General features: G+C 30.2%; 2 protein-coding genes across 2 annotated transcripts; one reads left to right on the top strand and one right to left on the bottom strand.

The window, feature by feature from the left end:
• Window positions 1-5,186: 5,186 nt before the first annotated feature.
• Window positions 5,187-8,839, top strand: LOC126845297 (uncharacterized). The gene is made up of 7 exons (XM_050583944.1): window positions 5,187-5,371; window positions 6,038-6,170; window positions 6,534-6,607; window positions 7,214-7,364; window positions 7,661-7,734; window positions 8,241-8,388; window positions 8,732-8,839. The coding sequence occupies exons 1-7, from the start codon at window positions 5,288-5,290 to the stop codon at window positions 8,791-8,793; spliced, it is 726 nt and encodes a 241-aa protein (XP_050439901.1). The 5' UTR covers window positions 5,187-5,287; the 3' UTR covers window positions 8,794-8,839.
• A 2,043-nt stretch (window positions 8,840-10,882) lies between these two features.
• Window positions 10,883-12,304, bottom strand: LOC126845298 (uncharacterized). The gene has a single exon (XM_050583945.1). It carries the CDS (start codon window positions 12,302-12,304, stop codon window positions 10,883-10,885), a length of 1,422 nt encoding a protein of 473 aa, XP_050439902.1.
• Window positions 12,305-22,509: the final 10,205 nt, after the last annotated feature.

Here is a 22,509-nt window from a genome sequence, read left to right as displayed (position 1 = left end):
TTAGAAGTAATGACTATTTTACATTTTTAAATGACTCTAACTTTTTAAAAAGTTAATCTTTTAAAAAAATCGCACCATCTTGTCCTTTGGAATATTGTTTTTTTTAGTTTTATACTATGTGCTTTTACTCTAAAACCAAAATTAAGCGAGGCATTTTCAGTTGGCGTAAACATGTTTTTACCACTGAAAATCACCGGTGCGACGCCTTCTTAATTTACATTTCATTATTATATTAATTTTATTAAATTGTAGTTTTTAAAAATAAAAGTATGGTAATAAACATTTTAACAATCTTTTGTTTGAAATTTAATTTTTTTCATAATATCATTTTTATACAATGTGATCTCATTTTTTTTTTGTTTTTACTCCCCTCCTAAACTAAATATTTTTATATAAAATTTTTAAATTTATATGGTATTGTATTAGCTTATTAAATTAAGAATATATTACTAAAAACGTCGACTGGTTGATGAACCAGTTTTGACCAACTATTTTTTAAGTTATAAGAGTTTAAAAAGTATGTCAGGTGGGGAAGTGTGGTTGGCAAGTGCGCGAAGACAGAAATAATACATTACACTTCACTTTTCCTCCCGTCCCAAACTTAAAACTTCAATAACTTTAGAAATAGTTCTCCAAAACTGTGGTTTAAGTATGTATTTTGTATAGCTTGCTTACGTGTAACTGTTCACAAAATACTTTGTGTGATCAAGTGTTCATTACGTGAATCGCATTTGTACAAATAATGGCGCCACTAACAAAGTGCCGTGAATATTATGTTTTCGTGTAAGAAAACAAATATGCATTTATTATTTGGCAAAATGAAACTATGATAAAAAAATATTTCATATGAATTTTCAAAGAAACAGTACTAACGGTACCAATATTATAATATTGGTATTTGTATTAGATCGTATTTTATAGAAAACATTTTTGTAAACGTTCAACTTTTGTAACTGAAATGTTATAGTATTTTATTTTTTACACCACAATTATAATCTTATATGGTCTGAAATATTTGATTATCGGGTATATATATATTTTTTTTTTTGCATATATACCTGTTTGAAGAAATATATAAAACATCAAATCCCAACTTGGTTTTCCCTTATTTCTAATTAAAAAGTTATAAAAACACAAGAAAAATAAATTACACAGCTATTACTACTGCGTGATCATATTACGTTCTCGTGTAAGAAAATGAATACTCAATCATTTAATGAATATTTATTTATATATATATATAAATATATATATATATAACAATAATCCGTAGGAACACGAAATATATCGACAGAAGCACTATCGTGACAAAAATGAGCTTAAAATTGTATTTGTAGTAAAACTAATGTCATATTGTTGGGTGCCCGAATGTGACAATTAATTGCCTTGAGCGGAAAGGTTATTCAAAATTGTACACAACCACATGGAATACATTTTTGGATTGACAAAGAAATATTATACGCGTACAATGTACAGACTGTATAGCTAATGATTGACGGACTTGTACTATATCATATAATATAAAATAGTATGATTTTAAAATATGTGACACTGGCTGGATATTTTTTTTTAATTACGGCCTGAAGCTTCGCTTGAGCGGGCTAAAGTAATATTTTTAAAGTAACTAGGTGTGGATTGCAGTAGATATCGTGTAATACTGTAATATTGTGTATAAGGATTGTCTGCAAAAATTCTATATTTGTTTATATGTTATGTGGAAATTTGGTAATTGTTAGGAAATTATACTAGTTATTATTATACGCATTATTTGTTGTATATTTGTAATGGATTTTTTTACTGCATTATTAAAACTATAAAAGGGTGATGCTTTTATACCAAATGTTATTTTGTTATATCATTGTTTTTATAATATTTATCATAAATATATTCATAATATATATTTTGCTTGACGAATATTATCATTTTGTTGCTTTTAATCATTGTCATATTTATTTATATATCTAATGTTTTATGCAATTTTAATATTGATTGAAAATCTATTCTTTTTAAGTTCATTGCTATATTTATATAATTATATATTGACTGTAATTTTATCGGTATCAATATTATGTAGCCTGTGTTATTCATGGTTTATTTATTAGTATTAATATTATTATTTTTATATGTTGGGCCTATGTGTACTATTTTTAGAGTAGTAGTAGTAAGTGAGTAAGCAAGGGAAGTTCAGTATTCACAGGTAAAAATACAAATATCGATAAAAGCATTGTACCTAATGACAATAATTATGTGCTTAAAAATCCATTTTTAATACTAAGGATACGATTAAGGTTGATCGTCTATCTATATACATGTATTGTCATAGTAACTCTATTAGTAGTAATAGTAACTATCGTAATTAACAATATAATGACAAGTTTTGTCTTGTATTATATTAAATTAACTTTTAAGCAAAGCATATTTGTTTTGAAACATAGGGGGATTCATTAATCTTTTTTTCTTTATTTGTAGTTTTAGGAATTAAAATTATACTTAAAGTAGAGGTTACCAAGGTATACTGTATTGTGTAAATCTATTTGATCTATGAAAATGGCTTTTATAAATATTCGAACAGAAAAATAATATGAAGGGACAAAAAATACTGTGGAATATTGAAAACAACAATTCGCATAAAGTTATAAAAACTAATAGTACCATTTAAGTCTAACTGTTTTCTGTTATATGCAATATGAAATAAGATTAAAATGAACTAATGCGTAAAACTACAATTATTTTGAAAACTGGTAGACTTTTTTCAATACTTGTTCGATGCATAGTTTGTAGTACGTTTTTAATTTTAGTTTTAAATCATATTGTAAGGATATAAATTCTTCAAAATCGGGATGAGTTCCATTCTTTTTCTGTTACTCGTGTATTCTACCCTTTTAAATTTTTATATCGTATAGATTTTTGTGGGGGGGGGGGTGTAATCTTGTTTGTGAGTTAACTCCGAACGTCAAAGGTAAAAAAAAAAGTATCAAAAGCTATGAGTTAGGCCTTTCGGAACGTTTTAAACGGTCCGTTCCTGTTTATATAGGCGTAACTTAAATTTGTCATGTTTTTAATTGAGTTTTATTTTACAAGGACAAAAGCAGTAAACAAGACAAACAAGTTTATTTGATAGTACCCCATCAAGAAGCATATTATAGTATAGTATATTAAATCGGATAATTCGGTATCGCTTTTATAAAATGTGTCCTGGTTACATGATATCTGTTGTTTTTTTCAAACCGATAAATTCGTACACAGTAAACCTACATATATTTTTAGTTTAACACGAAAACATGTTATTATTTGAACGATACACATGTACAATATTTATCTGCTCGTGTATTACAACCTAGATTGTACTTAGGCCGATAGGCCTCTGTCCCTCGAAATTGGCCTTGTTTATTATCAGATAGCCTGATAAATCGAAAAACACAACTTAATAAATCATTGTAACGATACAAGAGCCGCTATTTATTTAGACAACAATTTTGTCTAGCTTTGTGAAAGGGACAATAGCCTCCCACAGAATTTTTTTTAGCCGCCCCCTCTTGAAAATACATGTATTTTCTACGTTCATGCTAGATGTGCAACCGAAAAGGTTTTCTTTTTCCACATAAAAAATACATCTAATAAAATAATAACCAGCTAATATTATGGAGATTGAAAACGGGCGGGATTTAATCATCAGTATTATATAGGTAATATTTAGGATTTTAATAAATTTGGACCATATCAATTTGTCTTTAGGTTTATTTGTAATTTGTATACGCCTCTAGTACTAGTTTTAACGTATACAATTTTTTCTACGGCTTAAAGTCATTTTGGTAGTACATGAAACCAATTAAGACTTAAAGACTTGACATAATTACGCCTACTTCGGATGATCGGATTTTAATTTTTTTCAAAAAAATATTGAAGCTTATCCGCTTTTTTTTCAGATTATTGTGGATGTAAATTTTTGAAGAACCAATTCATTTACTTAAAAAGACAAGGAAGTGAATACTACAAATTTGAGAAATTTAAGATATTAATATAGGATTTAAACATTTAAACAATTTTATTATTATTCTTTATCTTTATTTTTATTATTCATTCACTAAAACGTAGCAACCTAGACATTTACTATAGTCAAACTGTAATTTTTCCCTTTTTTAGGGGTTTTCATATTAGATTACCTTTCAAACCCTAAAACTTTGATTGAAAAAATAAAATATAGAAAAAAAATTCTATCCCTTCTAGGGGAAAGGGTTTATAATTTTGTTGGTTCTTCAATCTTTATCAGCAGTACAATGTTTAAACATATTTCAAAACTACAAAATTATTAGCCATTCTCGCCAAATTGAATAACTCTTCTCATATGATATTAAGTCAAATTTAATCATGAGAGTCGAATTATGTTGTTTTCTGCACAATACGATATTGTTTAAAATTAAGTATTTGCCTTATATTTTGTTATAACATATTTTTACATTACAGCCTTTTACACGTGGAAAAGGAAAATATGTTTCTTATATTTCTACGATTTTTTATTATTTTACACATATGTTTACGATATACCTAATTCGCCTGATTGGCCTTTATACAATATGTGTTGTGTATATTATTATTATTATTATTAGAATGAACTATGTTAGAACAATATTATTTTTGTAATCGAAATTTTTTTTATTATTGATGCAGTGGTTATGATGTTGAAACAACATGGTATCGACCATCTATTGTAAGTTAGCATGACATTAACCAAGATACATTTTTTATAACAAAGTCAAAATTATTTATCATTTAATTTGTTTTCGTGTATGTTGAAACTCCTAATTGTTTTTAACCAATAAGTAAAAACTTAAAGTAACTTAATTGGCCAAAAATAGTTTATCCATTCCCCTTTCAAACCGAGAAGTACTAACAAAAATATTACATATTTAAAAATGTTAGTATAAAAAAGTTAAATTGTATGAAATATTCTTCAGACTGAGCACTATCGAAAAACGTTGGCAATATATGCATATGGTTTGCACATGAGTAAACAGTGCAACAAACAATGTTCTTGAATATCTACTGTTTACTTCAAAGGCACAACACAATAGTAACAAATTTGAAACAGTGTACAGTCCTGAAGTATATGTTCTTATAGTAGGTACTGCGCTAATTTATACTATTTAAATCACAGTCACCAATCAATACAATACTCAAATTACATTATAAAATCTTCATAAGTATCGAATAGTTTCAAAACAGTTTTAATTTCATAAACTAATAATTTAACATTCTGAATCCGAGTTTATTTTTTTGATAAATTAACATGTATTTGAAAAGTATACTGTTTTTTTGCGTGACGTCATTCTTTTTCCAATGTCAAGGTGTCCCCCCAACTCAAGAAGAGATTGTAAGTAAACGAGCACTTATTATTAATTATGATCGAGATATAACACTGAAATTATTATTCACTATTATTGAACTATTATTCAAATAGAATAAAAAGCTTAGACTACATGATTTATTTAGTTTAATAATTGTTGACATATTTAAAAAAAAATGTTATTGCAATTTTTCATATAAAAAATATTGAAAAGCATGTTAGATTTTGTAGAATAAAAAAAGTATTGGAATAAATAGTCTTAAATAATTTTGAATAAAAAGATAATTCGAATAAAAAAGGCAAAACTCTGACCATATGCCAAACGTAATATCGCTTATCCGGTGAAACAATGGTGTAAGTGCAAATTTAACTGTTCATCAGAAAACGTGATTTAAAATTTTAGTGCAATGGTAACCGTACACGATTGGTAAACGACAAAACTGCTCTCTAGCGGTCAATAATAGATATTACACTTATGCCATGGTTTTTTTACTCGATAAAATGAAATGTTTTCATACTGTTTTCGTACTCAAGTCAAAAAATAAAAAATTTGCACTTACACCATTGTTCCACTGGAGAAGAAATATATTGTTTAAAAAATGTATTTAATGTTCTTACAATCGCCAGTTACGCTTAAAAAAATATTTTTCACTTATACTAAACATACTTTTACACTTATTCTGAAAATTACAGACTATGATTCAAGAAAAAATCGCGTCAAAAGTGGGGGATGATGGCAAAATGGACTTTACTCAATTAAAAAATGTAATAAACGAAATAGGACATACAATCGACAAAAATTATGAAGAAAAAAATATGGATTCCGGTAATAGATATTAGAAAAATGTTAACAAAACCATTTAATAATCAATTTTGTTATTTATATAGTTGAAAATTAAAAAAAAATTTTATCCAAAAAATCATCACTCTTAAACCAAATAAAAAGTTTAAAAAACGGGTACATTTTGATGATGTACAAAACAAATGATAAAATGTGATAATTATTATGTGATAAGTTCATTAACCAATATCACTATGAATATATTATAATGTGATGACTTTATTATTCTTAAATTACAATAACATAAAAAACAAATGTTTTGCAATTTATTGTAACACGATAATATTCTCGATTCCCTTGCTGTTAAATTTGGTTATTTTATTAATAAATATTATTATGTATTTTCAGCTTTTCGATACACAAATGACCAAGCTGTAATCGCCATTCTGTCGTATACAGCTAACACAAATCCAAGTTTAATTGTAAATAAAAACTATAAAACTATATTACAGATTAAAAGCTCGTTAGTTTGTTTGTGTTAAGATATTCAAAATATTCAAACTTTTAATTCTTCCATTTAATATAGGTTTAACACTTATAACTCTAAAAAGTATTGGTTTTTATTATTAGTATAAAAACTTTCAGTTTCTCGAATGATAATGTTTTTCTCTCAAACCATAAAATGATTTTGTTACTGGTTTCTTACATAAAAAATAAATAAATATAAGCTTACAAAAAGATTTCTTCCATATTTTAAACAGAAATGAAGAATTAAAATTTAAAACAAATTCTAAAAATAAAACTTATGCTGCATGTCTGTTAATATAAAAAGATGATTAAAAATGTTTTATGATTTTTTTTCTCATGTTTTTTTTTGGCTGAATATTTGAAAAAATACCAAAACAATTTAAGAACATTATTTTTATCGTAACATACAAGCTGGGTACGCTTCAAAAAGTTCCGCGGGGAGGGGGGTTTCTCCAAACGTTTGTTCATAGTTTGGCGTTTTGGTTCGCTAAATAAGGATTAGTTTTTTTGTTAATTATAAAATACATTTTAAAATTAAATTCTTATTCTGAAAATTATAGAGCTTTGTTAGAGACAGAGTCCAGCAAATTATGGGGCAAGATCGCGTCGTAAAATTTGAAAGAATAAAAGCTATATGTGCCAAAATAGCTAAGGATGCTGACATACCAGAAGCCAATATGGATATATTTGAAAGCCTAGAATCACAATCAAGTAATTAAACGATTTATAAAAATATTCAATAAATATGTTGAGTAAAATGGTCAAAAACCATTGAAGAGACATCATCATTAACAATCAAATGTAATAACTAAAAAAAAGTATTTTTTTAAACTAAGAGTTAGTAACAAATAAAACCTAATAAAAAAATTGAGAAAATTGAGACCATATTATTATTACATTACTATTCTAAAAACTACTATTATTTTACTAGTATACCGCATAGTTATTCTCAACTCATTTGACCTGATTCATTTTTTTTAAAAATGTATAATATTTTGAACTTTCAGACCGTAGGTATCATAAAGATCATGCTATATGCTATGCCCTAGCGTTTGCTGCTACAAAAGAACCAGAATTAAAGGTAAATAACAACCATAATACTATATTTCAGATAAAAGGATTATTAGGTTGGTTTTGTGAGATATTCAAAATATTCAAACTTTCAAAAAAGTTAGACATCTGCCATTTTTTTCTTTTCTGGATTCGATAGATATTGTCTTTCTCTTTAACCAAAAATATATGTACGTACTTCCCAATAGTAAAACGGTAGGATTTTTATAGTAAATGATTTTTCCACTTATTCTTTACATTAAAAAAATATTTAATAGAAAAACTATTTTCGAACGAATTTTTCCAATTATTGATACAGTTAGAGAGAATTTAAATATAATATCTTCTCCCATGTTCTACATAATATGAAATCAATACATTAACTACTGTAAAATTGATGTTCTTTTGCATATAAAAACCTCATGGCCTATTTTGTGTCTTGTAGATAGCAGTTTTTATTACGCTAAAGAGGAATCAGTTTTATTTGTAACTTGTAATACACTATTTAATTTCTAATTATTACTTTTATAATAATAGAAAATAGTAAAAAGAGAGGTACGACGCACCACCGGTGATTTGAAAAGTTATCCAGATATCATAGCAATATGCATAACATTAGCACATAAAGCGCCGCAAGTAACCATAGGAGCACCTACAATTGACGATTTTTTAATGCCATGGAAATGTAATAAAACAATAGAATAATATTCAATAAATGTGTCGAGTAAAATGTTCAAAAACTATTGCAAAAACATTATGATAAAAAAATTTGTCATTTGTATAGATGTAAATTTTTTTTTTTTTAAACTAAATATTAAAACTTGAAAAATAACTAAAAAATTAAAAAACCTTCTTTGATGTACAAAAAAAGAATTAGCAAAACGTGAGATACGTGATATTACATTATTCTACTCGTACGATTATTTGAAACAAAGACGTTTTTTTAATGTAACATTGTTATTCTCAACTCAATTGGCCTGATTTGTTTGCTTATAAAATGTATAATAATTAATATTTTATAATTTCAGATGGGAAATTCAAAGCGGAAACAGTTGAAAATATCATCTATCGAAGTTTTTTTCGTTCATAGTTTGATTATAACATTAACTGCTCTCGAATTACTGCTTGTATGTAATATTTCACATATTCACATACAAATGTAAATTTGATTGATTAATATACTATTTTGCTCTTATATTTCGTTTCTATTTATTGTATTATTACCGAATCCCAGCAGATCAGTCCACGGTTCAAACCCGTAAACAAAACCAGTGACTTTGTTTTGTAACTAGTCACTTTTTATAATGTAAAAATAATATTTAAACATTAATACCAATTCAAGTAACATTTCGAGTTTGTAAGCTTCGTGAAATTTTCAAACACTCTGTTGGTATGCTAATTTCTAATGAAGTCCAATAGTCTGTGTATTTGAAGAAAACCAAAAACCATGAAAGGAAATATCGCATCAATGAAATTAAGAACCTCTTAAGCTCTACATAGAATCTTAAGTACACATTGCTTATTACAATCTAGCTTTTCTTAAAACGAAAACACTCTAAGTAAAATTCAAACAAATTTTCCAATGGCAAAGTTTTTGCCATTTTCATGAAATTTTGTCCATATTATTTTGGCGGTTTGCAATTTAAGTGACACTATTTCAAAATAAACCAATAGACTTTTTTGGTAAAAATTATCATTATCAATAGCAGTAAACATGTAAATTTAAAATCAAATTATTGTACATAATGAAAATACTAAAACTTTATAATTTTTGGGTTGGGTTTCCGTTAACTGTATAAACAAATTATTAAAAATCTATTTTACCTGACACCTTTTTCTCTTAAATTTAGTGGACTGTATAAAGTAATAAGGTACCTATTTGTGAAGGAAAAACAGCCGGTTTGATTTTATACTTTAAAAACTACTTCACTATTGAGATGAAATATAAAAATTCACATAATAACTTATATCTGGCCAGAATCTAACATGTTGTATGCTTAATGACTAAGAACAAGTATTTACTTAAATACATATAAAATTTAACGATACCGCACGTTGCTGGGTTGTTGTAGCTGGTTATGATCCGTTGTGTTGTGATGAGCTACTTGACACAAGTTCGATCACTAAAAACAAAACAATTTGATCTTTGAAGACGGCAATTTTTCTCAAAGAAAAATACACAAAAACTCGGTTAAATACGAATGTCTCGAGAATGACCTTGCCTCGATGGCACACTAAAACTATTAACTAGAACAACGCGTCTTGACGACTGGATTTTGTCTGGTTGACAATACTAAAACACTAAGCTGCGTTACCTTGATGGCACACTAAAACTATTAACTAGAACAACGCGTCTTGACGACTGGATTTTGTCTGGTTGACAACACTAAACCACTAAGCTAATGAATATGGAAATTTGTCTTGACGGCCACAATATTAGAAAAAAGCTCGAAATTTTACTCTTGTTTTTACATGTGTACCGCACGCGAACCGGATACGACCGACAGGCCGATAACCTTAAAACTATGTAAACCGCACCATGAACGAGTTGACAACATCATGTAGTAGCGTTATCAGTGGCCGTGCTTGGCCGACCCTCTGATAACGTTTTTGTCAACTAGGCCGCAACATTTTCTCCCCCGAGTTGAAGGCTCTGGCCTTCAACCATTTATGAATGTAATATGTACACCAATATTTTACAATAAAACAACAAACAATGGACATGGCTAATTAAAGACCATTGGCCTCTTCTTCCGTTTCCTTTGGCAGAACAGCAAATTTTGCCACTGGGCGCTTTAACAATGTGCCATCGCTTGTGCGGAGAGTTATGACGCGCACCACATTGTCCGCTCCTGGATGGACTGCCTCTACCCGGGTCAACTTCCACTTCATTGTTGCCAAGTTTTCTTCTTTCAGGAGACCTAGCTCCCCAACAGTGACTGGACGACTAGGTGTCACCCACTTGCTTCGGCGATGTAACTGCGGCAAATATTCTAGGCTCCACCTTTTCCAAAATAGTTGCGCCATTCCTTTGACGATATTCCATCGTTTGGATAAATTTCTATGAGGTTGCGGTTCCTCAGGCTCAGGGGATCCAGTGAGTGGCCTTCCTACAAGAAAGTGTACTGGCGTTAACGTGGAAAAATCTGACGGCTCTGTCGATAATGCTGTTAACGGCCTTAATTCAACACTGCCTCAATTCGGCACAGCAACGTTGAAGCCTCCTCAAAGGTTAATAACGCATTGGCCGCGAGCTTCGTCAAATGGGTTTTGGCGGACTTTACAGCGGCTTCCCACAGGCCGCCAAAGTGTGGAGCTGCTGGAGGTATAAAATGCCAATTAATTTCTTTATTTGCCAGTTGATCTGGCACAGCTTTATCACCTAGGAAAGTTTTCAGAACCTTCTGAGCTCCTACAAGGTTTGTACCATTGTCACTATAAATATCACTGCATTTTCCTCTTCTTGATATGAACCGATCCAGTGACGCCATGAAAGCTTCTGTGCTGAGGTTGCTCACTAATTCCAGATGAATTGCTCGTGTGGTCAAACACACAAAGACTGCAATGTACGCTTTGACAGATGATACTCTTCGGATGCCACTTCTGATTCCGATGGGACCACAGAAATCAATTCCACAGCGGGAAAATGGACGCGTAATGATGACACGCGCTCTAGATAAAGCTGCCATAAATGGTACTGATATCTTTGGTGATGCCCGAAAACATGTTACACATTTGTGCACCGTAGAGCGCGCACTATTACGTCCTCGTAATGGCCAGTATTTAAGTTGTACATTTGCTAATAACGCTTGTGGTCCAACATGGAGCAATCGTCGATGTTCGCGCTCAAAAATAAGTCCGGTTACCTTGTGTGTGGAAGGAAGAACAATAGGAAATTTTCTGGAATCTGATGCTGCTATGTTACTCAACCTCCCGCCAACTCGAATCAACCCGTGGTCATCAATGAATGGATTGAGGCACCGGAGTCTACTCTTGCTATGAATAGCATTTTTTCTTTGTAAATCTAGCTGCTCACGACCGAATGCACTAGACTGAGCTTGATGCAGCCACATTCGTTCTGCCGAATGCAATTCGTCTACCGTTAAATGTCCTGTTGTGCGTTGTAGTTTACTAATGCAGTTGTTTTTGAATCGCAGGAGCCACGCCGTTACTCGAATGAGATTTGTCCATTGTGAACACTTGTCCAACAAACAAGGTAACTGAGGTTGTGCGATCAACACTAACTTCACCGCACGGACTTCTGGTATTTCAGAGTTGTTAATCTCTTGGGACGGCCATGAATCCTGTGACGACTGGATCCAACTTGGCCCATGCCACCACAAAGAACTGTCTTCCATCTCATCTGCTGCGACACCTCTTGAAATCAAATCTGCTGGGTTATCTTGTGTTGGTACATGGTTCCATTGACTTGACTGCGATACTTCTCGAACTTGCATTACTCGATTAGACACATATGATTTGAGTGGTAAGTCAGTTTTTATCCACGATAAAACTACAGTTGAGTCGGTCCAAAGTACTATGTCTTCCTCTCCAATACATAGCTGAAGGTGTCTGAACTCTTCGAGTATCTCACTTAACATCTCACTCAGTAGAACCGCCGCGCATAGTTCTAGACGCGGTATGGTAAAAATCTATTTTACCTGACACCTTTTTCTCTTAAATTTAGTGGACTGTATAAAGTAATAAGGTACCTATTTGTGAAGGAAAAACCGCCGGTTTGATTTTATACTTTAAAAACTACTTCACTATTGAGATAAAATATAAAAATTCACATAATAACTTATATCTGGCCAGAATCTAACATGTTGTATGCTTAATAACTAAGAACAAGTAATTACTTAAATACATATAAAATTTAACGATACCGCACTTTGCTGGGTTGTTGTAGCTGGTTATGATCCGTTGTGTTGTGATGAGCTGCTTGACACAAGTTCGATCACCAAAAACAAAACAATGTGATCTTTGAAGACGGCAATTTTTCTCCAAGAAAAATACACAGAAACTCGGTTAAATACGAATGTCTCGAGAATGACCTTGCCTCGATGGCACACTAAAACTATTAACTAGAACAACGCGTCTTGACGACTGGATTTTGTCTGGTTGACAACACTAAAACACTAAGCTAATGAATATGGAAATTTGTCTTGACGGCCACAATATTAGTAAAAAAGCTCGAAATTTTACTCTTGTTTTTACATGTGCACCGCACGCGAACGGGATACGACCGACGGGCCGATAACCTTAAAACTATGTTAACCGCACCATGAACGAGTTGACAACATCATGTAGTAGCGTTATCAGTGGCCGTGCTTGGCCGACCCTCTGATAACGTTTTTGTCAACTAGGCCGCAACAATCGTAATAAGTTGTAATAACTATGATGTAGATGATGTACTTAATAATGTCTAAACCTATTGAAATTTAGTACAAATTTGTCCCCTACAATTTAGTAGGAATTTATCCTACTAAATTTAGTTTTTGTTCTTTTTTCTTATAAATTAAAATAATATTGCACAAATAGTAAGTTATAAGTGTTTATTTGAAAAGAAACAGGGATTTTGGAGGTACTAAAAGATAAACAATTACCTTAAAATAATTATTTATCAATATTTTCTTAATATTCATTGAAATATTTTTCGTGCAGCTTCGCTGTGGCAGAGCCAAAAGTATTTTTGTTTGTGATGAAAGAGAAAATTGCCATGGAATATTTATAGGAAGTTAAAAAGTTTGTAAGAAATTTTGCGTGGAGCTTCGCAATGGCAGAGACAAATATGATTTTGTTCGTGATGAAAGAAAATTATTGACTTGGAATTTTCATGTTAAAATAATTATGAGGGCATTGATTTTATTTATTGAAAAATCTATGAAGACACAATTGTTGGTATTAGGTATACCGAACCGAATGTTTATTTTAACACTTATTTTGTGAAAATTCATATAGTACTGAAACCTTCCCCGTCTCAATATGTTCCTTCCCCACTATATCCTGACTGTATTGGACTGTTTATATTTAATTTTAGTTATTACAATTAAATTACCATTTTTACCATCAATGGTTTCAAGTTTTTTACAAATGTACAATCTGTAAGGGATTTTATTAAAACTTTTTTCGACATGATTTTTGTTATCAAACAGATAAAAAATTACATCAATGAATAGTCAATTTGTTTTTAATTTCAATAGGTACACGTTATAATTATAAAACCAAATACATAACAGATTTAGTTTTAAAAAAACCAGTACAGTGGTGACGGGGCATAGTGGGGACGGAGCATAGTTGAGTCGGGGCATATTGGGGACGGGGAGGTCACAGGTTTACAAAAATTTTTAAATCTGAAAGTTATAAAATCACTTTTGAAAAAACGCTTTGATGCAAATCGGTAGTTAGTATTTTCAAGTCAGTACTTTCCAAACCAAGCGCAGTATAAACCAGCAAAGTTAGTAGAAAGTATTAAATTGAGGTTCTGTATTTACAAATAAATGCTTATTTGGAAATAAGAAAATAAGAATAATTAATACAGAACCTCAATTTAATACTTTCTAACATTATTAAAGACATCATCTACAATCTACATCATAGTTATTACAACTTAATACGATACCGTTTTTTTTTAAATTGTCAACCAGCCAAAAGTTAACTAGAAGAGTTCTCTGTATGAAAATTAATTCATATATCTACCTTATACGTGGTCATGGTAGATGACACGTTTATTTTCATCCATTGTATCCCTTTAATTGACTATAATGTTTTTCAACCTTTAAATATCCTTTGTCTCAGTAATAGCTCTCAGCAAAAATCATGAATATTTTATATAGTTAACGGAAACTCAACCCAAAATTACAAAAAAATGTACATAGCCGAGTCAGCAACTACGAAAGAGCATTTTCATGTCTCGTTGAAGTACCGAATAAATTTAGAGTAGTGGTGAAATTATGGAAAATGATATAGTATATTAACAAGCGGTAACAAGCTAGTATATTAAAACGTCAAGTTTGTGGCTAAAATTGTAGGGTTTATTATCTGGCCAAAAGTAACTTAACATCGAGAATTAAACTACTTTGAATTTATTATTTAGTTCTAATTTGAACGTTGAACGTACAACATATCTCTTATCTCATATCAGATAACAGCGTAACGCTTTTTTTTGGAACAATTTTTTCGTTTTGCTTTTTTCGAATATTTGCCACAGCTAATTCCCATCCCAACCCCATTCCCACCCCCAACCTCTTCTTCATCCCCATTTCTTTTTGGGTAACGCTTTTTTCGTTATAATTTTTTCGGTTATGTGCCAGAGCAAAGATATGAAAATGTCAAATTGTAAAGTCTTAGTCTTTTCATTGTGTACAATAATATGATTTTAAATTTACATTCTTTTAATTTTATAAAGGGTGCTTTTACTCTAAAACCAAAATTAAGGCAGTTATTTCCAGTCTGCTTAAACATGTAGAGATGAAAAAAAACCAGTACAGAGGGGTCGAGGCATAGCGGCGACAGAGCGTAGAGGAGACGGGGAAGTCACAGGTTTACAGGAATTTTTAAATCTGAAAGTGATAAATTACTTTCGAAAAATCGCTTCGACGCAGATCGGTAGTTAGTATTTTCAAGCCAGTAAAACAATCCAAACCAAGCACAGTATTAACCAGCAAAGTTAGAAAGTTTTCAATGAAGGTTTTATAATTACAAATGAGCATCAAAGCGTTCATTTGAAAGTGATTTTATCCGAGACAACTAGTACAGTAAAGTATAGGCATAATAGAATCAATGCAACGAGGGGACGAAGAGGTCACAGGTCTACAGGAATTATTATAAATAAAAGTGATAAAATTGAATAAAATCACTTTCAAATAAACGCTTTGATGCTCATTTGTAAATACAGAACCTTAATTTAAAACTTTCTAACTTTGCTGGTTTATACTGTGCTTGGTTTTGACTATGAGTGTTAACTAAAAGTCAAAAGTAGTACTTGAGCATAAACCTTAATAGTGTTATTCCGCATAGATAAACATCAAATTGTTTTTTAAGATTTTAGGGGTTTTTGACATTTTCATGTCTTAGCTCTGGCACATAACACGAAAATATTGTAACGAAAAATGAATTACCAAAAAATAAATGGGGATGACGATGAGATGGGGGTAAGAATGGGGTTGAGGGTGGGAATTAGCTCTGGCACATAACCGAAAAAATTATAACGCGTTACGCTGTTATCTGATATGAGATAAGAGATGAGGGGTGAGTGAGTAGGGGTGGTGAGATAGGGGTAAGCGATAGGTATGAGTGATAAGGGCGGGGGATAGGGTGAAAGATAGGGTGGGAGAAAGGGTGCGTGATAGGGGTGGGAGATAGGGTGCGTGATAGGGATGGAAGATAGTGGGTAGGGGATAGGAGTAAGATATAGAAGATAAGAGATAAGAGATATGTTGTACGTTCAACGTTCAAATTAGAACTAAATAATAAATTCAAAATAGTTCAATTCTCTATGTTAAGTTACTTTTGGCCAGATAATAAACACTACAATTTTAGCCAAAATTGTACATCATTTTTTAATCTCCTTGGCTTATGCTGTAACTGGAAGCTCCATGTAATTTTTTTTTTTTAATTATAATTCCACAACTAATCTAAATTTATTCGGTACTTCAACGAGACATGAAAATGTTCTATCGTGGTTGCAGACTCGGCTGAAAAATGGCTGATTTTTGTTAAAATGTACGCAATCTGCGAAATAACAGTTTTCCGGAAATTAAAGAAAAACTGTAGTGCCGAATTTGTTTTCCGTTTAATATGTTTTGAATACATATGAGTTCTAACTATTGATAAATTTTCAACTTAAAGATCCTAAAAATAAGGCTAAAAAACTAAAAAAACAGAAAAACTTGAACCCCTTCTAGGGGGATGGGAAATAAGTTCGGGCATACCAAATAAATATTCTTTATAAATTTCAATTCGATCCGACTCCTTTTTGATAAAAAAAAAGCCCACACCAGAGTAAAACCAATACCTTATTTAATAAATCACCTATACTATTGCTATGAAGAAAATGAGTTTTAATAAATTGTTATAACGGTCAATATGCATTTTATTTTTCGAGAAATCGTGGTTAATACATTAAATGGAAGTAAGATCAAATAGGTTGAACATCATAGATGTTTTGCAAATATTATAATATTTGAAGTATTTTAATGTAAAACATTTTTTTACATAGGTTTTCTATCTACTATATTTTTTTTTACCGTTGGTGTTAACACCTTTTGTCGTCTAACCTTAGCTTAATCAAATATACGCAAAACACATGTGGTATGCTACCGTAGTTTGACATTTGCATCTCGATGTAACCAAAAAAAAAAATACAGCCGTAGAATATATAAAAAAATGCAATAATGTTTTGGACAAATTAGTTTTCAAGAATAATATACCATACCCAGATCTTTTATTTATTTAATAAAAATAAAAATTAGAGCCAGTAAACATTAAAACTTTAAGTTCAAATCGATCCCACTTAATACCAAATAGATAAATGTTGTGATTTATATAGTTGCTACTCAAAAGAATTGGTCCAGTATTAAAAAAGTTACAATGTATACAGACACAATAAAAAGCTCACATCATTGCAAAAACCAGTAGCATCGCTGCTCCACATCGAAGTTATAAAATAGATCTATCAATTTTAAAAACGCTCATTGCTTTGTATTCTACTCAATGTTAAAATATTTATTTATGCGGTGACACCAAACCAAGCACAGTATAAACCAGCAAAGTTAAAAATAATAAATTGAGGTTCTGTATTTACAATTAAGTATCAAAGCGTTATTTAAAAGGGATTTTATTAAATTTTATCACTTTTATTTATAATAATTCCTGTAGACCTGTGACCTCTTCGTCCCCTCGTTGCTTTGATTCCATTATGCCTATACTTTACTGTACTAGTCGTCTCGGATAAAATCACTTTCAAATTAACGCTTTGATGCTTAATAGTAAATACAGAACCTCAATTTAATACTTTTTAACTTTGCTGGTTTATAATGTGCTTGGTTTGGACTGTTTGACTGGCTTGAAAATACTAACTACCGATTTGCACCGAAGCGATTTTTCGAAAGTGATTATATCACTTTCAGATTTAAAAATTCCTGTAAACCTGTGACCTCCCCGTCTCTTCTATGCTCCGTCCCCGCTATGCCTCGACTCCCCTGTACTGTTTTTTTTACATTTCTACATGTTTAAGCAGACTGAAAATAACTCGCTTAATTTTGCTCATTGCTTTGTATTCTACTCAATGTTAAATATTTATTATTGCGGTGACACCAAAAGTTTGTGGTAAATTTTCAACAAATCAGTGGTTTTATTTTAGGCCAATGCGATTTATAAATTATTTCAATTTATTGTTAGAAAAGTTGTTGTATATTTTCACAAATCGGTGCACGTGATTTAATAGTGACACCGAGTTCAAAAGTAAACGAATAATGAAAAATACGATTTGAAGTGTTGTTTGTCGAATTCTCGCCTAAGCGTTTACAGGAGAACACAATTTTTTTAGCACAATTTTCATACCTGTTTGCTACACAAATAATATTAAATGAGAAAAAAACGTTATAAACATTACTACTACGTACTAGATGGTATAATAACAAAAACGAGTAAACGTTTTCAAAATTTTACCCAAAAACGTATAGCTGTAATTACAATTGTATGACCAAAGTGTGAGTCTGAGTTTACTGTTTTTCTTATATTTTTCGATAAATATTATTTTGACACCATACGACTGACAATATTCTTTATCATCAACACGATGACTATGATTGGACTCCTCTTACTTAAGATGGATATGTGATTTAATAAAATATATAACCAAAATTTGTATTATTCGTTGTCCTACTTTGATATACAAAAAAAAAAACTTTAAATCGAATTACAGAATTTAAAAAAAAGTAAACGTCCTATTCATAAATACATTACACTGATGTTTCATGTTGTTTGTTAGACCTATCTTCATACTAATTATCAGTTCTTAAATCTTAAAAATGCGCCAAAAATATGTCAACCTTTCTCGCAGTGGGGTGGGGGGTAGTCAACATTTCGGTTTTTCCAAGTGCGATTTTGTTGATAGCACATTTTATATTGAAAATGCTAAGGTTATAATAAATCGAAAATATTTTCAAAAAAATATAACATTTCGGCATTTGTGCACACATGAGGATGTCTGAGTACATTCTAACATACAATATGCGCACATAAATATTGTATTATTGTGCGGTTTGACAATCGAACGAAGCAAATACTGTTAATTTTTAAATGTCGATAGTGTTTTAAAAAAGTATTTAAACAGCGAAAATTGTAATAAAAATAATTAGGATTAAAGGAAAGATAAACAGAAGAAGTTAAGACGAAAACAATTGCTAATTGTTGTAAATTAATTTTCATAAAAAAGGCATAAAATTGTAAATGTCACATTGCCGGCGATAGTATATTTTATTTAGTAGATATATGAAATAGGTATTGATAAAAGCACTGTGAAGGAAATAATGTACTTAAAATTAGCCTATAATTATTGCATACAACTAGTACGAGTCATATTTTTGAGGAAATTCAATTTAAAGATTAAACCTGCTCCTAAATGTTTAATTTTAATACTTTGCAATTATTATTGCTACCTGATGTCTGTTGTTTTAATTTTAAGCTACTTAGTTAAATCTCAGCCAGACACCAGAATTTTAGGTGATAGATATTTATGCCTACACCACCTTTACCCAAATGACGGTACTAGTTATTATAAAATTTAAATTATAACTTAATATTATATTAATATAGCGAGTGAGGATATTATAGAAAATTGGCAAATCAAATTTAACCAGTATGATGATAATAAGGATAGTTTAATCTCTTAGGGGTTTTCAGAAATTATTATTCGAAGTCAATAAGTCAAAAGCGACACAACAATGTTCTGCGTTCATATCGTTGTACAATCAGTTGATATAAATGTTTTCTGGAGATGATCAAATTATATTTAAACAATTTTATAAATTGTAACTACTAATGACAATTTTTAGTTTTTTTGCATTTTTCCATAATTTTGAATTTTTTTACTTATTTCCTTTACCTTTTTTTTATGTATTAAATTACAATACAAAGAGCTTTTTAATAATTTACTGTTCCAACTTTTAGTAAGATACATAAAAAAAATGTAGGTACTACATTTCACAATTTGCCTATAACATATATTTTGTCCCAAGACGTATAAATTTGTATTTGTGTATCGTCAGCCGTAGCAGCTGAATCGCAAAAAAAAAAGATGACTCACGTCATAAGTATACTTTAACAACTGTCAACTAAGGCCACCGTTCGACTGTTTATGATAAATTTCAATATTTTTCATAATTATCGTTACTTTTAGTAGCTAGCATAAAAAAATTATTAAAATATAAACTGCTAAAAGTTGCTCTGTATTTTCGGCAAAATATTTTTTATTTTAAAAAAAAAGTCAAGCGTATAAGTTTGAATTTAAGTTTAAAAAGTCCACTTTTTTTTTGACCCCCAGAAAAACTACTAAACGTTTTCAGCCGTTATTTGGCTACATTCGTTTACTTTGACTACTTTTTGTTCATCGATAATGAAAACAAAATAATATATCGTTGTAAAACATACACCTTACAATAATATACAAGTACCTTCAAATTTGCTACTAAAACCTGTGATTCTTGTAGTTTTGGTAATTGGACACTTCAGTTTGTGTAAAAAAAATATTTTCAAAATACAAATAAGCGTATTATCATTAATGTATCACCCTGTTACAGATATAAACATACAACAGGCTTTTGCGAGATTTCGTTGATTAGTGGACTTGTTGGTTCATCTTGACCTAAAATGAGGCCCCTAATTTTTTTAACATGGATATGTCATTGGGCTGGGGGTCAATTGGAAAACCTGTGCGAACGCTGAACATTACCGACTATATATAGATATCGCGTTTTCAATTGTAATTTTGTGTTTATTGAGTTCGGCTAACTTATGGGAACAACTGACGGTAGATTTTTATTCAAACTATTGATGATCAATTGCATTTTTAAATTTAATTAGATTAAATTGTTCAAACAAGGGGTGTTATCGATACATTTTTAATGAACTCCTTGGTATAAAGAATTGAATAACAAAAAATACATTAGACATTTTTACCAGATTACCCAATCAATAAAAAATTGAACAATTTTTGGAAACTCTTATTGGAATTCATTATATGTGATTAAAAATTACAGTCTGACCAATAATATGATATCGCTAGATTAATGTATCAGTTAAATGACTCTGAAAGAAGTTTCTCTTTATCCATGTGTACTAGATTTTTTTATTAAATTATTTTTTACTGAATTCTTGCCTAAGCGTTTACTCGAAAACATAATTCTACTTCATTAAAAAAACACTTGTGTGATTCGATGTGCGTTTAAATTTTACACTGTTTGCACACATGAAATACAGTGCGCGTTTGTGTTAAAAGTATTATACAAAGCCAAAAAACTGTGTCTATTTTTTAGATACCCATGTTAAACTTGCATTTTAATAACGGTGTACGACAAATACTCATGGTCCTTAGAAATTCAAGGCCAACATGACTTGTTGACGACTTGTTTATAGTTATTATAAAACCACCTACGTGAATCATTTTTTATTTTTTACCATACAATGATATTTCAAGGTTATTGTGATTTTCCGCCCTTGGGTAACAGGATTTAGGGAGCGGTGATTTTGAAATCTCTTATAGCAATCTGTATATTAATTTAGTTATGCTTGTTAAGCTATTTTTTTGGTAAAAGAGAATTTGACTGAACTTTTAAGCTTATAACGTCAATCAAAAGATCCGTAGCCTTATGAAATATTTTTAAAAAAATGAGATTTCTACAATAACCGTAAAGCATTTGAAAGTCTTTAAATCATTTAGTTAGATAAACAGGGTTATTATAATTTTTATACAAATATCTACTGTTGAATTAATATATTAAAATCTTAAAACTGTACAACCACTATTAGTTTTATTTATTCCGTTCAACGGCAGTGTCTAATGAAGCCTTAAAATAATTATTATATTGTTTTTCATTTTTATGGCGTCTAAATAATTTATGTTATTCTTTAATATAAATTGTCAACTTTGCCAATGATTTCTTCATGACCTTTTTAACACAACCGCGGTTCTAAAAGATCATCAATGTGTTATGGGTTTTTCAGAAACGTTTGAAATATATTCGGTAATACGAGAAAAACCAGTAACATAACATAAAAAATATATATATAAAATTCTAAAAACATGACCCACAACATAGGCGAAACAGCGCAGGATAAATGTTTCGGATATACTTACCTTGACATATTGGTATAACAGTTTTAAACATTTACTTTTATTATTGAAATGGTTTTTTCCCCCAACCTTGTAGGTACATATTTTTCTACATTTTTAATATTTAGTGTTACGTATCAGCAGTTTATTTAAATATATATGGTGGAGATTGTCCACCATACGCGATTGCTACTCCGGCACAACTTGTTTTTCGTGTAATTTGGGTTTCATAATAAACATCAGCGAATATTGTTATTTACATTAATATAATTATGTTTTACTTTCATACTAAGGTAAAACAAATTGGCGTCAAGGAAAACTCATTATTTCTCACATAGACCATACCTAAGTTTGAATTTTCTACTTGTCTTTTTAGCATTGATTAGATAACTAAGCGAAAACAATTTTTAATTATTAACTTCAATTTGAAACGATTTCTTTGATTCAATTGAGAAAATTGTAAATATTGTA

Source organism: Adelges cooleyi, unplaced genomic scaffold, assembly GCF_023614345.1.
Source record: "Adelges cooleyi isolate 19-005CV unplaced genomic scaffold, UGA_ACOO_1.1 ACOO_flye_CR_arks_rails_tigmint_CR_PRNA_736, whole genome shotgun sequence".
NCBI classification, from domain to species: domain Eukaryota; kingdom Metazoa; phylum Arthropoda; class Insecta; order Hemiptera; family Adelgidae; genus Adelges; species Adelges cooleyi.
This window is presented reverse-complemented; position numbering and strand designations above follow the sequence as displayed.